Source organism: Triturus cristatus, chromosome 4_2, assembly GCF_964204655.1.
Source record: "Triturus cristatus chromosome 4_2, aTriCri1.1, whole genome shotgun sequence".
Lineage (NCBI taxonomy): Eukaryota > Metazoa > Chordata > Amphibia > Caudata > Salamandridae > Triturus > Triturus cristatus.
The window spans coordinates 18,395,624-18,414,785 of record NC_140586.1 but is presented as its reverse complement, the minus strand read 5'-3'; the positions used below and the strand labels follow the sequence as shown (position 1 = coordinate 18,414,785).

The following is a 19,162-nucleotide window of genomic DNA, read 5'->3' as shown; positions in this document are numbered from 1 at the left end:
CTGCCCTCCCATAGGAATGCATTGGGGATTCCCTGATCAGTGTGTCAGTGGTAATTCCTGGAATGAGAGGAGCGGCGTGGTCGAGTTTAGTATGGATTGAATGGTAATAATGAATGCTGCGCAATGGTGTGCGCAGTTTTATGATGACTGGTTGAGAAATACCACTTTTAGAAGTTGGCATTTCTGTGTGCTATGTGTCTGCCTACCTGATGTGAATTGCATGTCTGGCTTGTCAATGACAGGGGCTTGGAGGTGTGTGTGGCTCCAGGAGGCGCAGGGTGAGTCAGCGCTAGGCTGAGTGGGACATCTGCAGTGGGAGTAGTGGGAGGAGTAATCCCCTGACTCTGAATAGGACTGTGCCCAACCTGGACAATGCTGGCTCCGCCCCCTGTGGTGTGTCTGAGCACCTAGCCCCCACCTGACAAAGGGGAAGAGGAGCTTGGAAAACAAAGTGCTCCAATTCCCCCCTGAACCAGTTGCATCTGGTTCCCCCCAACCCTGCACTGCAGACAATGGAGAGAAGTGGTATACGTAAAGGGGCTGTGACCCCATGTGTGTTGGTGCTGGTGTGCTTGTTCCTAACCTTGCTGGGGCGTGCTGCTGCTGGGGCCCAGGAGGAACCGTAAAGAGGGCTTGCCTCCCTGGGCCCAGCCCTGCCCCCTTGATTTCTGAGGACTTTTGCTGTTGGAGCTATGGTTCCTTGCGCTCTGTGAGCGCTACACCTTTTATTTTCCTGGTGCCCTGGGAGGGCGATATTTTGCCAGGAGAGAGGAGCGCGTGGGCTTTGCCACGCTGTGCTGCGCTGCATGAAGGGACAGAGAGGAAATCCCCGGCCTAGGGATTCTCACGTGATGCTGCCGGGAGCGGGTGCCCACCCCACATTCTTGGATATTTAAATTGCGGGTGCCCACCCCGCTTATGCTTTTATCTTTATAGCAGGTGCCCACCCAGCTTTTGGATTTTATTTATGCAGCGAGTCCACCCCGCACTCTGAGATCGCCATAAGAAAGGAGCTACCGGCCGCCACAATCATGCCGCGACCCGGAAGTCAGGCGAAGCTGCCTGACGTGGGGCGGAGCTTCAGGAGCCTGAGAGAACCGGAAGTGCGGCTAAGCGGTGCCGATACTGAAGCGGGGCTCCCGTTTGCGAGGGAGAGCCCCGCGTGTCAGGAGAAATGGGGAGAGAGGCTCCCCAGTCGGCAGGACCCACCGAGGCACATTGTCGGTGCCTGGGGACCGCCGAGTGACCAGCGAGGAGAGGAGACCGGAGGAGTACTGCCCCAGAGCCCGGTGAGTGGGGCTCGACTCGGTACGGTGGCAGTCCTTAGTTCTGAGCGGTACCGCCAGAGAGCAGCCCGCTCCTACGATCGGGAGGCCGCATTTAGTTTACTGAGGCCCGGAGTGGGGCTTGGGGGGCCATTTTGTTTACAGAGCAACAGAGCGGGGCCCCGAGGCACAGTGCCAGTTCTAGGGTCTGGGCGGTCCCGAAAGAGAGCGGGCCGCCCCAGCAATGGGCATATTTGTTTTTAAGAGCCCGTGGGGGCCAGAGGGCACAGTGGTGCAGGGCCCCCCTTCATGGATATTATCACAGCTGCACCGCCGTAGCGGGCAGCTGCAACGTGGGCATAATTGTTTCTAGGTCCCCAATAGGGGTCCAGAGGGCACCAAGGGGCCTATGCCTGCTCTTTGTTCACTCCCAGCTACCCTGCCTGATAGAGGGCAGCTGCAACGTTTTGCGCAGATTTGTATGGAAGTCCCTGTGTGAGACAGGAGAGGGCACAGTGTTGCCAGGCCTTCTTTGCTTCACAGCTGCACGGCAATTAGCGGCAGCTGCAACGTTTAGGCCAACATTTCTTTAGGGGGCATTTTGAATGAGATAGAGTGAGATACACTCCTGTGCCCCAGCGCAATCGCGCGCTTTTGGTTTCTACTGCCTTGGCAGCCAGCCCTGACATTTTGGACATAGGGCATTTGAGCCCTCTTTGAAGGCCAGTTGGCCAGGGGGACCGTGTAAGGTTGGTAGGGCGCCAGGCCCTCCTATGATTTATGTGTTTCTGCATAATGTGACTTATGTGAGGTATATGCCAAATGTGATTTATGCCTAGGAGGTTAGGGCATACTGTGTTTATGCTTGTGAGGTTATTGTCTAATGCGTTTAGGCTTATGAAGTTTTTGCATAATGTGTTTATGCTTATGAGGTTCGCGCAGAATGTATTTCACGCCTAAGGTGATGCTGATTGCATAATATGATTTATATTGCAAGATATGATGGTGAGTACAGTGTTTTGCCAGTAGTTACTGGTTGTGTTCTACCTTTATTATTGGTTCTACATTTATTATGTGTACTTGTGATGGTTCTGACAGTGGCCCAATTGGCACTGTCAGGTGTATATAATCCCCTGTAAATTCTCCCTAGTGCCAGTTGGCACAGTGTATATTATGTGATTACTATTCTAATCTTTTTTATGATAATACAAAGGTTATTTTTTATATAACCTTGTGTGGAGTTCCTTTTGTAGGGTGCCTAGTGTTTTGTTGCGGTGTGTGGGTTGAGCATACGCTTTACACATTGCCTCCGGGATAAGCCTAACTGCTCGTGCCAAGCTACCAAGGGGGTGAGCAGGGGTTATCTTTGGCGTGTAACTCTCTTGCCCTGACTAGAGTGGTGGTTTCTGCCTGGCTTTGGCGCAAGCCTTAGCCAACCAGAAATCCCATTTCTAACAGTGTCCCTAAGAATAAAGAGAGGCTTAGATTGGATTTATGGTGGCCAGGTATGGACATTTAAATACAAAGATTCTCAGAGATTGTCAGTACTAAACCTCCTAAGCATGCTCATAAACTACCACAAAAGCCATGGAATGATCGTGCCATCGATATTGTTGGTCCCTTGACTGGAGAAGTAGCCACTATATACATTGTGGTTTTAATGGATTTATACTCCCGGTGGCCTGAAATTAAAATCTTCTCTGAGATCACTTCGAAGAGTATCATAAAATTCTTAGCAGAAATCTTTGCAAGAGAAGGTTAGACATCCACTATTCTGTCCGATAATGAGGTCCAATTTTATTCCAAAGAAATTAAAGAATTTTTGAAAAGTAATGGTATCAAACCTAACTGTTCTGCACTTTATCACCTAGAACCTTATGGTGTTGTGGAGAGGTTTAACAAAACATTAAAAGAAGGGATCTCGTTTTCTAAAGCTTAGACTGTCGGTTGGAAAGAAGAAACATTGAGAAGGGAGGAGACTTTCTAAATTACACCTCATCAAACTACATAAAGAACTCCTTTTGAACTACTGAGGAGTAGGAGGCCAAATTCAAATCTAGTCCCGGCCTGGATGAAGTGGCATACGGGCTGGACAGAAGTTCACACTAGACAACATTAGAGACAGAGAGAAATAAGACTTTAAACCTTGAGGAAAAGGAAAAATGACTTAGATCTTCACACCAAGACCACTGATGTGGGGTAGGTGACTGGGTACAAATCAAAAGGCCAGTGGGGAATGACATAAGGTCAACGTTTTCAAAGGCTTTGAGAGTGATGAAATGATTTTGCAAAACAGTAAAAACTAAAGATGGGATGATATGTAACTTGCGGAGAGCAGCAAAATTAAATAATTCAGTGGCTGATACCAAAGTTTCTACACCACTCGGTAACCTGAACACTAACAGTGAATTTGAGAAAATAAATGACAGCCAAGAGCGGGACAAGAGAACAGATGGGTGTTCTTCACGTGATACCTTATACAGGGTGAGAACACGTCCATTTAGACCACAAGGGTATTTGAGAGACTACGTCAGTAGGTAGTATGAGATTCGCCATAGTGTCCTATTGTTTTCCCTTTACACTGCCAACACGTTAACACAAGTGTTTCCACTGTACAAGGTAATCCTTTTAATGTTTCTTGAACATATAGCCACCCAGTTTTGTTCTTTTAAATATTTTGCCCAGTTATATTTGTATAGGTTAATTCATGTCACTCTATCTCAAATATCAAGCTATTCAGTTCTGTTCTGTCAAATATTTGCCCTGGATTGGCGGTCGCCAGTAGATAGTTATAGTTAGGATCGTGTTTCCATAGGAAATCCGCAACATTCTATTTGGAATAACTTTGGCGCAGATTGACGAATCCTCGCAAAATGTTCAAAATAGGTGGGGCGCTCCGCTCCGCTCCTTCCCTGAAAGTCTCGGGGGGATTCGTAAAGCGGGGGCTGAGAAAAAGGGGGGTCCCAAAACGCGTTTTCCCCATGCATTTTTCCATAGGACCTTTAGTCCAAGCTACAGCCCGAACGGCTGAACAGAATTACTTGCAATTTGGCAGAGAGGTAGTCCTCAGGTCAGGGATGTGCCTTTTGCAGGTCTGGTGTAAATCTGTTCAGTATTTCCTGAGAAAATAGCATTTAAAAGCATATATATATATCTATAAGCGCGCACCGTGCGCGTACGGTAAAACTTACCGTACGCGCACGCTGCCGTGCGTGAGCGCGATTCTGATTGGTTGTTAGATCTTAGTAAACATTCGAATCGGTCGAAACCAGGAAGTGTCGGATGCCATTTTGTCTCTTGCAGTCTGAGGGGGTGAAAAACAAAGGTGGAGAACGTGAAAAGGGGGCAGGGTGGACAGTTCCTGACCCCCTAGCCTTTGTCAGGGGGTCCCAGAAGGACCCCCAAGGGCCAAAATTTCCTTAAATGTTTTTGAGAAAAATCGCGGAGTACGCGTAGCGTGCGCGTACGGTAGAAACGGAAAAATTCCGCGAACTGCGTAACGTGCGCAAAGCAAACCGTGCGCGTACGGTACGCGCACGGTGAAAAACCTTAAAAAAAAATATATATATAACTTCGCATTTAAAAAACCGTACAAATTCACTGAAAAAACCATAGGTTTCACACACGTTATAGTTAGGAATTAGCATTTAAAAAACCTTGCAAATTCACTTAAAAAACCATAGATTTCACACATGTTACAGTTAGCTGGACATTTCACTCGTGAAAAACCATTGAAATTCCCCCGTTATAGTTAGTGCAGGCAACTATAACTCACGCGACCGCAATCCTCTGCTGATGACGTCAGATATTACATCACTGATGACATATGTGTCTTTCTGAAAAAAAAATATTTGTAATATATGTATAGCTAAAAATTAATGGAAGAAGACATGGATAAATAAGTGCCTAAATACAGTGATTGCGGTCGTGTGAGTTATAGTTGCCTGCACTAACTATAACGTGGGAATTTCAATGGTTTTTCACGAGTGAAATGTCCAGCTAACTATAACATGTGTGAAACCTATGGTTTTTTAAGTGACTATATATATATATATATATATATATATATATATATATATATATATATATATATATATATATATATATAATCTACTGGCGGTCGCCAGTAGATAGTTATAGTTAGGACCGTGTTTCCATAGGAAATCTGCAACATTCTATTTGGAATAACTTTTGCGCCGATTGATGAATCCTTGCGAAATTTTCAAAATAGGTGGGGCGCTCCGCTCCGCTCCTACCCTGAAAGTCTCGGGGGGATTCGTCAAGCGGGGGCTGAGAAAAAAGGGGGGTCCCAAAACGCGTTTTTCCCATGCAATTTTCCATAGGGACCTTTAATCCAAGGTACAGCCCAAACGGCTGAACAGAATTACTTGAAATTTGGCAGAGAGGTAGTCCTCAGGTCCGGGATGTGCCTTTTGCAGGTCTGGTGTAAATCTGTTCAGTAGTTCCTGAGAAAATTGCAGTTAAAAGTACATATATATCTATAAGCGTGCACCGTGCGCGTACGGTAAGCATACCGTGCGCGTACGGTAAGCATACCGTACGCGCACGGTGCCGTGCGCGAGCGCAATTCTGATTGGTTGTTAGATGTCAGTAAACATTCGAATCCGTCGAAATCAGGAAGTGTCGGCCGCCATTTTGTCTCTCGCAGTCTGAGGCAGAGAAAAACAAAGGTGGAAAACGTGAAAAGGGGGCAGGATGGACAGTTCCTGACCCCCTAGCCTTTGTCAGGGGGTCACTGAAGGACCCCCAAGGGTAGAAAAAACAATATTTTTTTTCTGAAAAATCGCGGAGTGCGCGCACCGTACGCGCACGGCATGCACAACGCATCGTGGGCGCTTGGTGCGTGAAGCGCACCAAGCGCCCACAGAGCGCGCACGGTGCGCGCACGGTGAAAAACCTGAAAAATAAATAAATTAATAAATACATAACTTAGCATTTAAAAAACCGTACAAATTCACTTAAAAAACCATAGGTTTCACACACGTTATAGTTAGGAATTAGCATTTAAAAAACCTTGCAAATTCACTTAAAAAACCATAGGTTTCACACATGTTATAGTTAGCTGGACATTTCCCTCGTAAAAAACCATTGAAATTCCCCCGTTATAGTTAGTGCAGGCAACTATAACTCACGCGACCGCAATCCTCTGCTGATGACGTCAGATATTACATCACTGATTACATATGTGTCTTTCTGAAAAATAAATATTTGTAATACATGTATAGCTAAAGATTAATGGAAGAAGACATGGGTAAATAGGTGTCTAAATACAGTGATGTAATATCTGACGTCATCAGCAGAGGATTGCGGTCGCGTGAGTTATAGTTGCCTGCGCTAACTATAACAGGGGAATTTCAATGATTTTTTACGAGGGAAATGTCCAGCTAACTAGAACATGTGTGAAACCTATGGTTTTTTAAGTGAATATATATATATATATATATATATATATATATATATATATATATATATATATATATTCCATATGTACCACTTATAGTTTGTGAAGAAAAGGGGGTGGGGGGTATCCCCCATTTCCCTTTTATGTGACTTATGGACTCTTCAGAGCATGGGGGATTTGGAATATGAAGAAGTGTGAGGATAACTGGAATGTGTAACAAGGACAGTGGCTTGTGCTTTGCACTCTCCCTGCTGTGGCTGGGGTGTCTTAAATAAAGCTCGTGGTTACCTGCATTTGGACTCCGGTAGTGTTTGCCCCCTCTCACAATCTGATGTTCACAATCCCCATTCCTACAGTTTTCATGTTCTCTGCTTGTCAACACTGTATGTAATCTCTCTGTCTTCCAGCCTCCTGTACATCCCCCAATTTACACTGTCTACCTAAAACCGTATTATGCATACAGCGCACTTTCCCTGTTGCGCCATGGCACACCTTTCAAAAGGTGCGCTGGGCACAAACATGAACAGTGCACCCTATTAAAAAGAATGTGCTGCCCATAGGGCAGCTGCAAACTCGAACTGACATAGGGGCAGTGCATTCAAGTGAAATACGGAGCTGCTGCTTCAAATCTGATCCGTTTTCACAGTAAAGGCGGAATGTCACCTGCACTTTGAAGAGGGAAGAGAGATCCACTTAAAGGCAGGCGCAGTGAGTGACTGCCCCCACCTGCAGGGGGGTGTCTAGGGGTCCATGATAACCCCTTTCTCCTCTCCAAAGGGCTGTCTTTAGAAGGCGCACTGAAAGTGTGCCACCTTATTATGGTGCACTTCCAGTTCACCCAAGAGCATGCTTGGCTCCGTGCCCACATACATAATATGACGCAGGCGAAGAGTCAAAGTGGTTTCCTCATTTACATGAGGCCACGACCCCATGTAAATGAGGGCACACCCTCTCATGCTAGCATGACATGTGCACGAGCAGTATCATTATTACAGAAGGGGATTTTCAAGCATCTGTGGACCCCTCTGTAGTAAGTAAAATGTTATTGTACGATTAATTTAAATCTTACAATTAGAACAATTTTTAATACACACCCAATAAAACATTTCAAATAAGTCTAAAATTCTTAATCTTAATCGGAATTTTTTGCCAGATAATACCACAAAATTATTAATTCAATCCATCATTTTTAAGACATATAGGAAAGACTTGATATAGATAATAGCAATAATAATGTCATTACTCATGAGCAAATTTACTCATATAATACAGAATTCCTTCCTAGCTATTCATAATTTCTAGATTTACTAGACTCAATTCTCTGACATCCAATTTCTGTTTTGCAAGTATCAAAACTTTGGTAAAATTAGCGTTCATTATAATGTCCGTTGGACTAAAACAAACTACCATAGCATGTCTACATATGCGAACACCTTTTTTGATGAAGAAGTTTTTCAGGTATTTCTTTCTTTCAGCTGTCATTGCTTCACATATGCAAACCAAATGTGTGATATTTTCTTCCCATAAATTGCATAGTCGGCAGGGAGTCGATGTAGCTGATCTCAGCCAAGGCATCACAAGCTTTAAGCCTGGCAGGTTACCAAATCTTGCTTTCATAAATATATTTTTGGTTTGTACTGTCCAAGGTATTTCTAAGTACGGCTGATCTTTAAGCATCGTATATTTATTGACTATCATCCATGCATGTAACTGCTTAATAAACAATTCTTTATCTTTCAGAAGAGATAAATGTTTTACTGATTTGTAAATTATTTTCTTAAAAGCTTGTGGGGTTAAAGGCATTTCCCAAATCTCGTGAATTGAAAGTTCTTTCAAAGCCATATCAAGGTATTTAAAAAAAGACAACTTTTGACCCTTCTGTAGTACCATTTTGCCTTGGGAGTGAACAACACAGGCGCACAAGCCTGTTCACCCAAGGGATAATGTATAATACGGACCCTGGTTCTTTCTGTCCTGCATCCCTAACTCCTATAATCACTGAGATCACGAGCAAGGTGACAAACACATTCTATAGTGGTCACAAATCTTGCCCATCCCCAGGAGTCAGAGTCTAGAGTCAACCATGCCTCCTGAGCCATAGCAAAGGCCCCCAAACTCCCTTCCACCTCTAGCTCCCCCCTTGGTGACAAAGAACTTTGCTTATGAGAATGCTTCTCTTCATGACGTGGTGAACACAGCCTGTTTGGTTGACACAAGTAGTTTTTTAGGTCTTACAGACAGGTTTTATCTCTTTGTTGTTAAAGACTTATTGTGAACAATGCCAATATTTATAGAGGGCTTTTTTTTAGACCATCGCATATCATTGGATGACATTCTTGTCATTCTCATTTGTGTGCTTGCTTATTTAATAGTTTTCCTTTCTCTTGATGTGAAGGTCCCTCCCCGGGAGCACAGCTTCTTTCCCATCCCTTTTACTGGAAGACTTGTATTCTTCCACTGCTCACATTTTGGAAACAACTTTTTTCTTTTGCTTTTAACACTCCATAGGAGTCCATGTGTTTTCTTGCTCTCTCCCTTGTGTGATGCCTTATTTCCCCCAGTCTGGTTTTTTAATAGTATTTTAATTCCCCATGACTCCAAGCTCCTCTGTTGGTGCCTCGATCCCTCGCCCCTCAAACTTTGGCCTTTACATTTCCCCCACGCACTCCTCCATTGTGATTTTTTTTTGGAGGCTCCTTCATCTCAAATTTGCTGTCAGGCCACTCCTTTCACGCACTAACTAATTTTTTTAATTTACTGTTCCATGGTGGACGTCATCCACCTCGGAGCAAAACACAAAAACATCTTACAAAATGTTGGCTGTGCCATGCCTTATGCATGTGCGTGATACATGCACATATATACATCATCACACTGGGCTGCTGTGGTATCATTACTCATACATGTGCATGCGTGGGGACGCATTTGAGCAGAAACATGAATGCATTTTTCTTTTTCTTTGCTAACGTTGGTTAGCATTAGAAAATAAGCATTTTGTTTTACATTTTTGTTGCTGTTGAGTAGCATTGGCAGTGGGTCTGAATTGGCAGTAGGTCTGTATCAGCACAGCCTAAAAGAGAGACCTACTGGCTTAGCCAATGCTGGTCTTGATTTGATGTTCTAGTCTGAATTGGCAGTAGGTCTGTATCAGCACAGCCTAAAAGAGAGACCTACTGGCTTAGCCAATGCTGGTCTTGATTTGATGTTCTATCTGCTTTCTGTCGAGGCTCAGTCTTACACTCTGTGCATCTCCCATAACAGATTTAGCTCCAACTGAAGGGAACACTTAAACAAAGGTCCTGTCAGTCTCCTGGCCACTTATATAATGTATAAGTTCCGCGAATGGCCAGGACATGCAGGTCATCAGTCTGTACACTCGGAAGATGTACACCACGAAGAAGATGAAAATCACAATCAGGTCGTAGAGCGAGACAACCACGAAGTAGCTGTATGCGGTGTAATCCGTCCATCCACTCTCCAACAAAGCGTGAACAATGACAATCATAAGGCAGGAACTATTATATTTGAATGTCCATTACTATTGGTAATCTCACACTTCTGCTGAGGCAGACTCCATGGAAGCGGCAATGGAAAAGTGGTTTTCCCTAAATAAAACAAATCTTGCTTTGATTTAGTCTATGACACATCTCAACCAGTGTTGAAGTACAGGTGCACACCAGTTTTAATTCTGAGCACATTGCCTTATATAGCTGTTACATGGTAATGAGTACAGATTGTAAAACCACTTCAAGTTTAAATAAATTAATCTTGTGTGGCATGCTTTAAAGATTCAGTACAGCGGGGTAGTTTGGGCAAAATCACAGAGTAGGGATTTTCAAGATTTTCCATTCTACTCTAACCCAGCCCAGAAAAAAAGCGAAAAAGTGATGCAACAAATTTGTGTAAACAAATTTGTGTAAATTGTCACAATGGGAAATGCGAGACGAGCCCATAAGTCAACGGTCAGAAAAGTTGTCGTGTGCAGTAGGAATTACCTGAGTGTTCACTAACACGAGAGGCTGACTGTCCAATGGACCTCCCAGGCCTCAGTGCAGGGTCTCATGGTGGTGGCAATATTGGAAGCTTGCACTCTCAGTAACAGCTATACTAGCTTTGGTAGTTGTTGTCCCACTGCTCATGCTCAGGAAAACAATGGTGGATCCAGCACTGCCCATGTGACGAGGAAATTGAGCACTGGCCCTATCTACGCAAATCTTAATCCCTCAAAAGTAATCCAATAACTTTTAGCATCTCCTCACCCGACAGTTCCATGGATATCTCCAAACTCAAGCAATGATATACATGCTGCTTTGATTAATGGTATGGAATCCACAGTCTTGTGACGTTTGTATTATATGCATTTTTATTTTGACTGTGCTTACTCAGTATGCATGTTATCTTATGTGAATCTTTGTGTGAAACACTTATGTAAAGTGCTTCTATGCAGTATGAAGCTCTGCTTAAGTAAAAGTGCTTCGAGACCCACTGGATCTTGTTCAAACAATATAAAACTGCAAATAAATAAAATAACGGAACATTCTTCAGATCATGCCCACACCGCTCCTGCTCTGTAGATGCACGAGCGATACGGAAAATACCTCGATTTTTCTACCGGACAGGTCACTCCTGCAAAACGTCTTAAGTAAATTGGCTCACAAAGAGTCAGCCAACATCATGCAAGAATTTTCAGTGGCTAATCCCAAAAACTTCACCAATTTCAGATTCAAAACACAAAGCCTTCTAGATATAAATGATCATAAATGAGAATGGATTCACAGTACTGCCCATGACAGTGTCCACCCCATCCTTGTTAAGCTGGACACGTGGGAGGCCAAAACCATTTCATACACAAAAGAAACAGAAGAACTGCCTGATAGGATTCAAGGATCCAACGTGACTCACCCAGTCGAGGATCAAGATCTTGCTGACGTTCAACTTCTGCTGTAAGCGCCTGGCAGCGATTGCCACAGAGTTAAAAAAGCAGAAGCCCCTGTGTAAAGACAACAGATATATTTCAGACATATACACAATAGTAATTCAACACAATGCACAGTAAGATAAAGAAAACTACAAGACCATTTCTGCGGGCCATTGGGTGGCCAGTGGTCACTGAGCAGTATTCACTGTGGGTTCTGTTTACCACTGGTACCACTGTCACTTGGGGCCACATGTACAAAAGCTTATTGTGGTCGAAAACGGGCAAATTAGCAGAATCCGCTAGTTTGCTAACGCAAAAAGGCTTTTTCACATGTACAAAGCCCAATTTGTGATTCGGTAAGCTATTACTGAATCACAAATTGGGTTTGCGATTCGGTATTAGGAGGGCGCGTGTTTAGGGCTTCCCTTTCTATTACCGAATATCAGGTGTATGTGTGAATGTTTTACGACCAAAATACGATCACAAAACATTCACATTTTACCACTTACTTTGAGTAGGTGGTAACCCATTCACAAATGGGAACCCCTTCCCTTTTGCTAATGTTTGTAAAAACTGTTTTTTAAGAGCGGCCGACGGACCACTGCCTTCTCTTAAAAAAAATTTTAAAAACCTTTGCATTCTTTTTCTCAAACACATTCTATTTCCCTCTAAGGAAAATGGGCGGGGTTTGCTTATTTATTTAAAAGCAATCATAGACATGGTGGTCTGCTGACCCCAGCAGATTTTAAAGATTCTCAATGAGTCGAAAACAGAGACCTACCTCATTGATTTTCATGAGGTAGGACTATTTGCAACCCACTGGGAATCGCAAAATGTGTCAAAGACACATTTAAACATTGGTGTTTGCGATTAACAAACAGCGAATCGCAAAAGATTGCCTTTGTACATATGGCCCTTTGTCTCTTCCGCTCTACATTGAGATCACCAGGTTTCTGCCTTTCTACACTTCACCTTACATGGTAAAGATTGTGAGCAATGACAGGTCACTATAAGAGGAGGTAGAGGTGTTATTATTCCACTTACATAGAAATGTCTAAAAACATTCTGCAGAGAAGCTAAACATGGGGTGAGAGGACAACCTCATGCTGGGCTCCAAGTGGTATGTCAAACCATTAAATTGTCGAGCACTGCTGGTGAGGAGGCTTGACTGTAGTCTTTATTAATGTAAAGATTGATAATGTTAACAAGGATAAAATACCTTTAAATATATGCTTTCCATAAGGGTTAATTTCCACATGAACTATTCGTCAATTGATAAGAGTATCTTCCCTATTCAACTTAAACTTTGCACATGCACTGGTAATTGCATGCAGAGAATACAATGCAAGAATAGACCTGAAGAAGCCTTTGCTGGACAAAAAATAGTGAATCTGCACTCAGACGCCACATAGCAAGTAAGCGTTCTATTCTGGATTATACTTGTATCATTGGAAAGTTTCAATCTTGCAAAGGACTTTAAAAAAATCCCTAGAATTGTGAGTGATCACATGCATCAGCCCACTGTATTAAGAGCAGAGACAAATGTGCACTGCGAGAAACCTTCAATGAAGAGTAATCAATACTCAATTATTTGGTCAGATGACAGCCAAGCGATGGAAACTCAAATATGCACGCACTCACCGAGACGCAATTGTGCACAGAGAATCAACCAATTAAACTATTCTAAATGCTTTCAATGAGTTAGCAAAATATATTCTCAGAAATTTAACAAAAGCAATACAGATTATCACAAAATCAAATAATGGACGGATATTGATTTCCTAATGAAGAACATGAAAATTCTGCATAAAATATTAGAACTTCAGACAGGCCTTTATTGCCTTATCAATCAGAAAAAGGGTATATTTAAGAAGTCTCTTAACCACTTCATCAAAAGAGAAGTACACAGGATGCGAAACACTGCTCCAAATTTGCAACTATGGTCATGGACATCCACAGAAGGTAAAATATTTCTGTTTAGTGTAAAAACAGACTGTATGTTAATATAGTAGGTAGTGAGACAAATTTGACTGCATGGCCAAAGCCTGATGGACATCCAGGTGAAAGTAAGATAGTCTGCATGATTGTTTGCTTCTGAAACGTGCACAACACTGAAGTGGACTCTGTGGACTTTTATCTGACTTTCAATGACTATAAATCTATGTGATACATTCAATTGCTGCCAAGTTGGGGACAGCTGTCTAATCGCGCCCCATCTGCAGCTCTGTGTATATACATTCCTCTTTGTTGGTCATTCTGGTGTCCCAGTGCAAGATAACTGATCGAATAAGTGACATGACTGGAGTACCACAAATCTTTTGTCCCCATTTTGCTGTAAACAAATTGATAGATATGCACTGATACTCAGGATGGAAAAGGAGCATAAATGGAGGTGGTAAATCATTGGAGTGTCATAAAACCATTAACAACTAGATGTTCGTATTCAAAAGTGGTCCTTACATGGCTGTTGTAGGGTCTGCATGGTGCCCGGGAGGTCTGACCACAGCAAAACCGTTCTGAAGCAAAACAAAATGCAAACAATTATTAGAATAATTGCAAATAACAAGTCTGTGAGATGATCTGATGCACATGTATAACAAAGCATGCCTGCACATGGCTTCAAGAATGGTTTTAGAAGCAACCAAAATAACATAACGGACCGCGTGAAAGCCCCAAGTGTCGGGTTTGTCGAGCATTGCAGCAGCTAAGCTCAACTTCCTGAGAGTGATTAATGAGAACGCTGCTCAGAGGTTCACGCTGCATTGCTTGGGTCAAATGTAAAACTAACTGACGGTTCAGTGGGCTGATATGCTCCCCTCGAGCTTGTAATGAAATGTGAGGCCTTCTACGGCACTGCGCTGGCTCAGAAAGGAGACCGCTGGCGATCTACTTGAGGTGGAAGAATACGTCTTTTTTTCATGTGCGTCACCCTCTCTTGAACGTTAAACAAACTTTATATACAATAGTCCTAGGAGACTGGGGAATGGAGTTTTCCATCCTGGAGCTCACTTATGCCCTCTCACAGAGACCCGCCATGAAGCACAAGTTTTGTTTAGCTGTTTTTGTTCCTGCCACAGGAAACAATGCTGGATTTCCAAGCAAGACGTTCAAGTGTTTACCCTTTTTCGAGACCTTACACTAGATTTAAAGCATTCCATTGCCTGGCAATATAGACACCACTGGGAAGGAGTTTCTGAAACTGAGTATAGGCTTTATTTGTCATAAAACCAAATATCTGAGATGCAAGCGAGCTGGATGATTGGCTATACTAGCTGAATGTATACAGTTAAACCAAGCAGAGGAGTGTTTTCTTCTTGGACATCAGTTTCTTTGGCTGTAATAGTTGCTTGACACCACATGATTTGATGCAGACAATCATTCATGCCATCACCACTAACACTGAGAGGCAATCATTGAAACCCTCAACAATAGGAAGACATTTTAGGATTCCTTCTGAATCAGCATGTCACACCCTCTATTTGGAAGACGCCATACCATCCACGGTAGGCAATCACTCCATTTATTGTCTTTGGAAACTAACCCACCCACATACTCATCAGAGAGAACTGTGATAGCTCCATCTCTCACTTAAGGACAGCTAATCCACAACTCTTGGGGCACAGTCAGAACTTCCCACTTCTGTAGCAAGACGTGTTTTCACTCAATGGAGACACCGCAAGCCTTCACCCTTAGGGAGAGGCTTCATCACTGAGACAACCACTCCAGGCTTTGCCCTCAGTTGTAGGAGGCCTCCAATTAGTTTAGAGTACTGTTCCTAATATTGAATAATAATAACACATTGCCATTCATAGGAAACAGACACATAATTCATCACTCAAGGCATTACATCAATCTTAGAAGATGAAGAATCCATGCATTGACTGTAGAGGGGCTTCATCCTATCAGTAGTCAGGGAACATTTCTGCAGCTCCTTCCTTCACCTATAGGAAGCTACTCCACTACACATGGGATACAATCATTGCAGTCTTTGCACGTAGGAATATATTTCCCTTACCAAGAGACAGAGACTGCAGCCCTCACTGTAAGAAAAACACTTCATCACCACTATAGCAAACCCTCTCTAGCCCGTCCCTCATTTATACGAATTCGTCAATTACCTATGGAAATTGTCCCTGTCTTCATTTACTTAAAAAAGCTACCTAATTCATGAGAGCTAATCATCTATTAGTTCAGGGGAAGGAAATACATCATGTCCCCCTAGGGAGAAGAAAATTCCATCCATTTCTTGCAGAAAACAAGAACTCTAGTGGATGCACAATGGAAGATACTAAATCACTCACTCAAATGTGCCAATCAACCAATACCCCCTAGTAAAAAGATAGCCTATTACCTGTATGAGACAATAATTTGTGTCATCATCAATAAGATGATACATGGCTTGTGGGCGACAGCCCAATCTGTCCATCAGTTTAGTCACTCAGGGAGGATATACTAGTAGTTAGAGATGTCAAACACCAAGGTTACTGCCCAGAGGAACACACAAATGTCTCTTGTGCAGAACAAGAAGCCTTGGATTTTCAGAAATAAATCTGCCCATTTTAAGCTCAGCAGGTAGACTGCCATCAAAAACAGGAAAAATCCCTTTCATCCTCAAATCATCAACAGATCATTGAGGGATACGCCATGACCCCAAATCATTATTTTTGCCACTAGCATAACATTAACTCCTTCAAGGACACTTCAAGGGAGGGATAACAATCTTCTGTGTCTTATACAAACCCCTTTATTATAGGTTTTCAACCTTAAACTGAAGTGAGCTCAGAGAGGCAGTACCATGCTACCAGTTTGGTTACCAGATAAAGGCAGAGATGAACAGATTTACAGACCAAACAACAAACAGAATCATATACAACTTAATCAGTAAAACTGCATCACATAACTTAAGATATGAAAAATGTGATATTCTTGGATTCCCCATTAACAGTAGAAGTCTCGTAGCTGAAAGGAAGTGAAGCAAGAAAACAGGGGTTGTCCTCAACTCACCCTCGGCAATCTTCACATTGACATTTAATCCTCATGATTATTCATGCACTAATGGAGAGCGAGCAGACAGGTCCTCCACCAAGGCACACACGCCTCAATCAGATTCACCATGATGCACGAACATCAAAAACGTCACCACATGCATTCTAATACTGTGCCTTCTGCATGACCTACAACTCTTAGAAATCAATACCGTAATAAGCCCCCCAACCCCAAACCCATTCCCTTGAAATCTTCACCAGAACACACAACTCTCCACTGCCACCATGAGGTACAACACCCCCAGACACCTTCATAAACACATACACCCTCAGGCACCTCTTCTATGATGACAAGTAATCAGAAATGTCCACCATGACCGACCAGTCGTAGCAACCTTCTCTGTGCTGCACACACCTCTGCCACGATGCTTGCTTCTCAGGTACCTCATCCATGACGCCCCAACCCAAAAGAGAACCCACCAGGACCCATCACCTTTATCCACTTCCACTGTTCTGCATAAAGCCGGTGCACCTCCACCTGACACACAACTCACAAGTACCTCCAAAGCAGTGTCAAAACCTGAGACATCCCCACCATAACACTGTCTCACTAAGAAACTCCACCAAGAACCACAGCCCTAAAGAGGCTGCAGGATGCCTTACAAACCTTAGGCTCTTCTACCTTATCACCAATCAGGCAACTTAACCATGGCAAAGACACCTGAAGCAACTGTACCATGATGAACAACCTCAGCTACTTTCACACTCTTTGGGCATCTCCACTGCAGTGGCTATCTCTGGGTAGATTCACCAGAGGAAGGGCATGTATGGTGCCTCCATCATGAACCACAAAGTTCACACTACAAAGACTCACAGCCCCCCTACAAGGAAACACAATCCTACAGAGGGTGAAAACTATATTCTGACTGAGCTCCCTTCTCCCTCACTCCTTCCTCTTAAAACTGTTTTAGATAATTGGAGTAAAAGCCAATGATGGTCTATAATAGGCCCCATTCTCACAATTGACCTTGGCTACTACCAGAAGGTTGCTTGTAGCAATTGTGTACTGACAAGAGCATAGGCCAAGGTACTTAGACTCATAATATTCAGACTAAAACTCACCCTCACAACCGTGCTCTTATTCCCAAGTGTCCCACCTACACATGGAAGCTGGCAACTTGTGGTAATGATAGGCTATTTTCAGGGTCCCAATGAGGGATTAAGGGGCTAAAAGCCAGATACTGTTATTTCTCAGAGCAGGCCAATGGATAAACAATAGCTCATTCTGTTCACTATGAATGTGTGAATACTGCTCTGCTTTAAGACGTCTACATTGGTAAAGTGCTTCACAGAAGACCCAAGTGGCCCATAGGTGGCAAACAAACAAACACAAAAACTAACTCTATTGAACGTTTCAAAACAGCAGGCAAGTGCAAGCGTTTTGCCTCTAACCATTTCATCCTTCACCGGACATGCCTCCAGTAACTTATCCATTTCAAACTCAACTGCATTCGATTTAAAGCACTTGTCCAGAAACAACGACCTTATCGCGACAAGAAATTGCACGTCTATGTTTTGTACTAGGGCCACTCACAGAAGAGATATTGTCAAACTGGAAGTTGCAAGCTGCATCACGTGCACCCTTTCTGATTGGCCTAGCTGTAGAAGCTGCACATCTTAAAACTGCTTTAGTATCAATCTTATCTTGTGCAAGCCTCTGCAGTCCTTGTGCTTAAGGATAACCTTTCTGTAAAGACCAAATGTATATTTCCTAACTAGCCACCCTTGCTTGTTGTGATTTACTTTCCTTTTTTCTTTATTAGATATCATGCACTCATGATATTGCATTATTGTATATATTTTTGTATTTTAGCCTAGTCAGGCTACATTCTTTATTCTTTTAGTATTCTAGGCTTTTGAAGCCTTTTATAACCAGTTTCCCAACCAGTGTTAGATTACCCATTATTACCAAATGCTTTCAACCCAAGAAAAGCTAAACAAGATTTAACAGCATGACACACAACCCTCAAGTACCTTGGCATTAGCACACAACCATCTGTACAGCACCAGATGCCACCATGGAACACATCCATGATGTACCTCCCCAGTGGTTCATAATTGTCCAGGCACTCACTGTGACAAGGCATCTGCACCATGGCACACAGTTATCGCGTATCTTCCTCAAGATACTCGACCGTAGGCCATTCACCATGATACACAAAGCTTAGATATCTGTACTATGTGTACCTCCATGACAGCTAACCCAAAGCAACATTCACCATAATGCACAGCCTTTAGAAGACACTTCTTTATTGGTGTACACCACTCAGACATACCAGGCAACTTTACTAATTTACAGTTCTGCACATAACTCTCAAACATGTCCAAGATGATCCACAATCCTCAATCCAACCACCTACCTTGAGTTCCCTGGTAGCCACCTTGAACGCCAGTTCTATGACACTACCAGCAGCCCAACGGGCCGCATTGGAAGAGTGGAACTCATTCCAAATAGTGTCACTGTCCACCTGAAAGTAAGGAGAGAGGTTATTCAGAACAAAACACACTCACC

At 43.1% G+C, this 19,162-nt stretch overlaps 1 protein-coding gene across 4 annotated transcripts in view; it reads right to left on the bottom strand.

The window, feature by feature from the left end:
- The window catches only part of HDAC7 (histone deacetylase 7), a 726,616-nt gene that overhangs the window by 84,726 nt on the left and 622,728 nt on the right, over nt 1-19,162 (bottom strand). For all 4 annotated transcript variants that reach the window (XM_085600245.1, XM_085600246.1, XM_085600247.1 and 1 more), the window contains 3 exons: nt 19,011-19,118; nt 14,066-14,121; nt 11,590-11,677 (listed from right to left, as the gene is read on the bottom strand). In XM_085600245.1, coding sequence (XP_085456371.1) covers nt 11,590-11,677; nt 14,066-14,121; nt 19,011-19,118 — 252 coding nt within the window. The remainder of the gene's footprint in view (nt 1-11,589; nt 11,678-14,065; nt 14,122-19,010; nt 19,119-19,162) is intronic.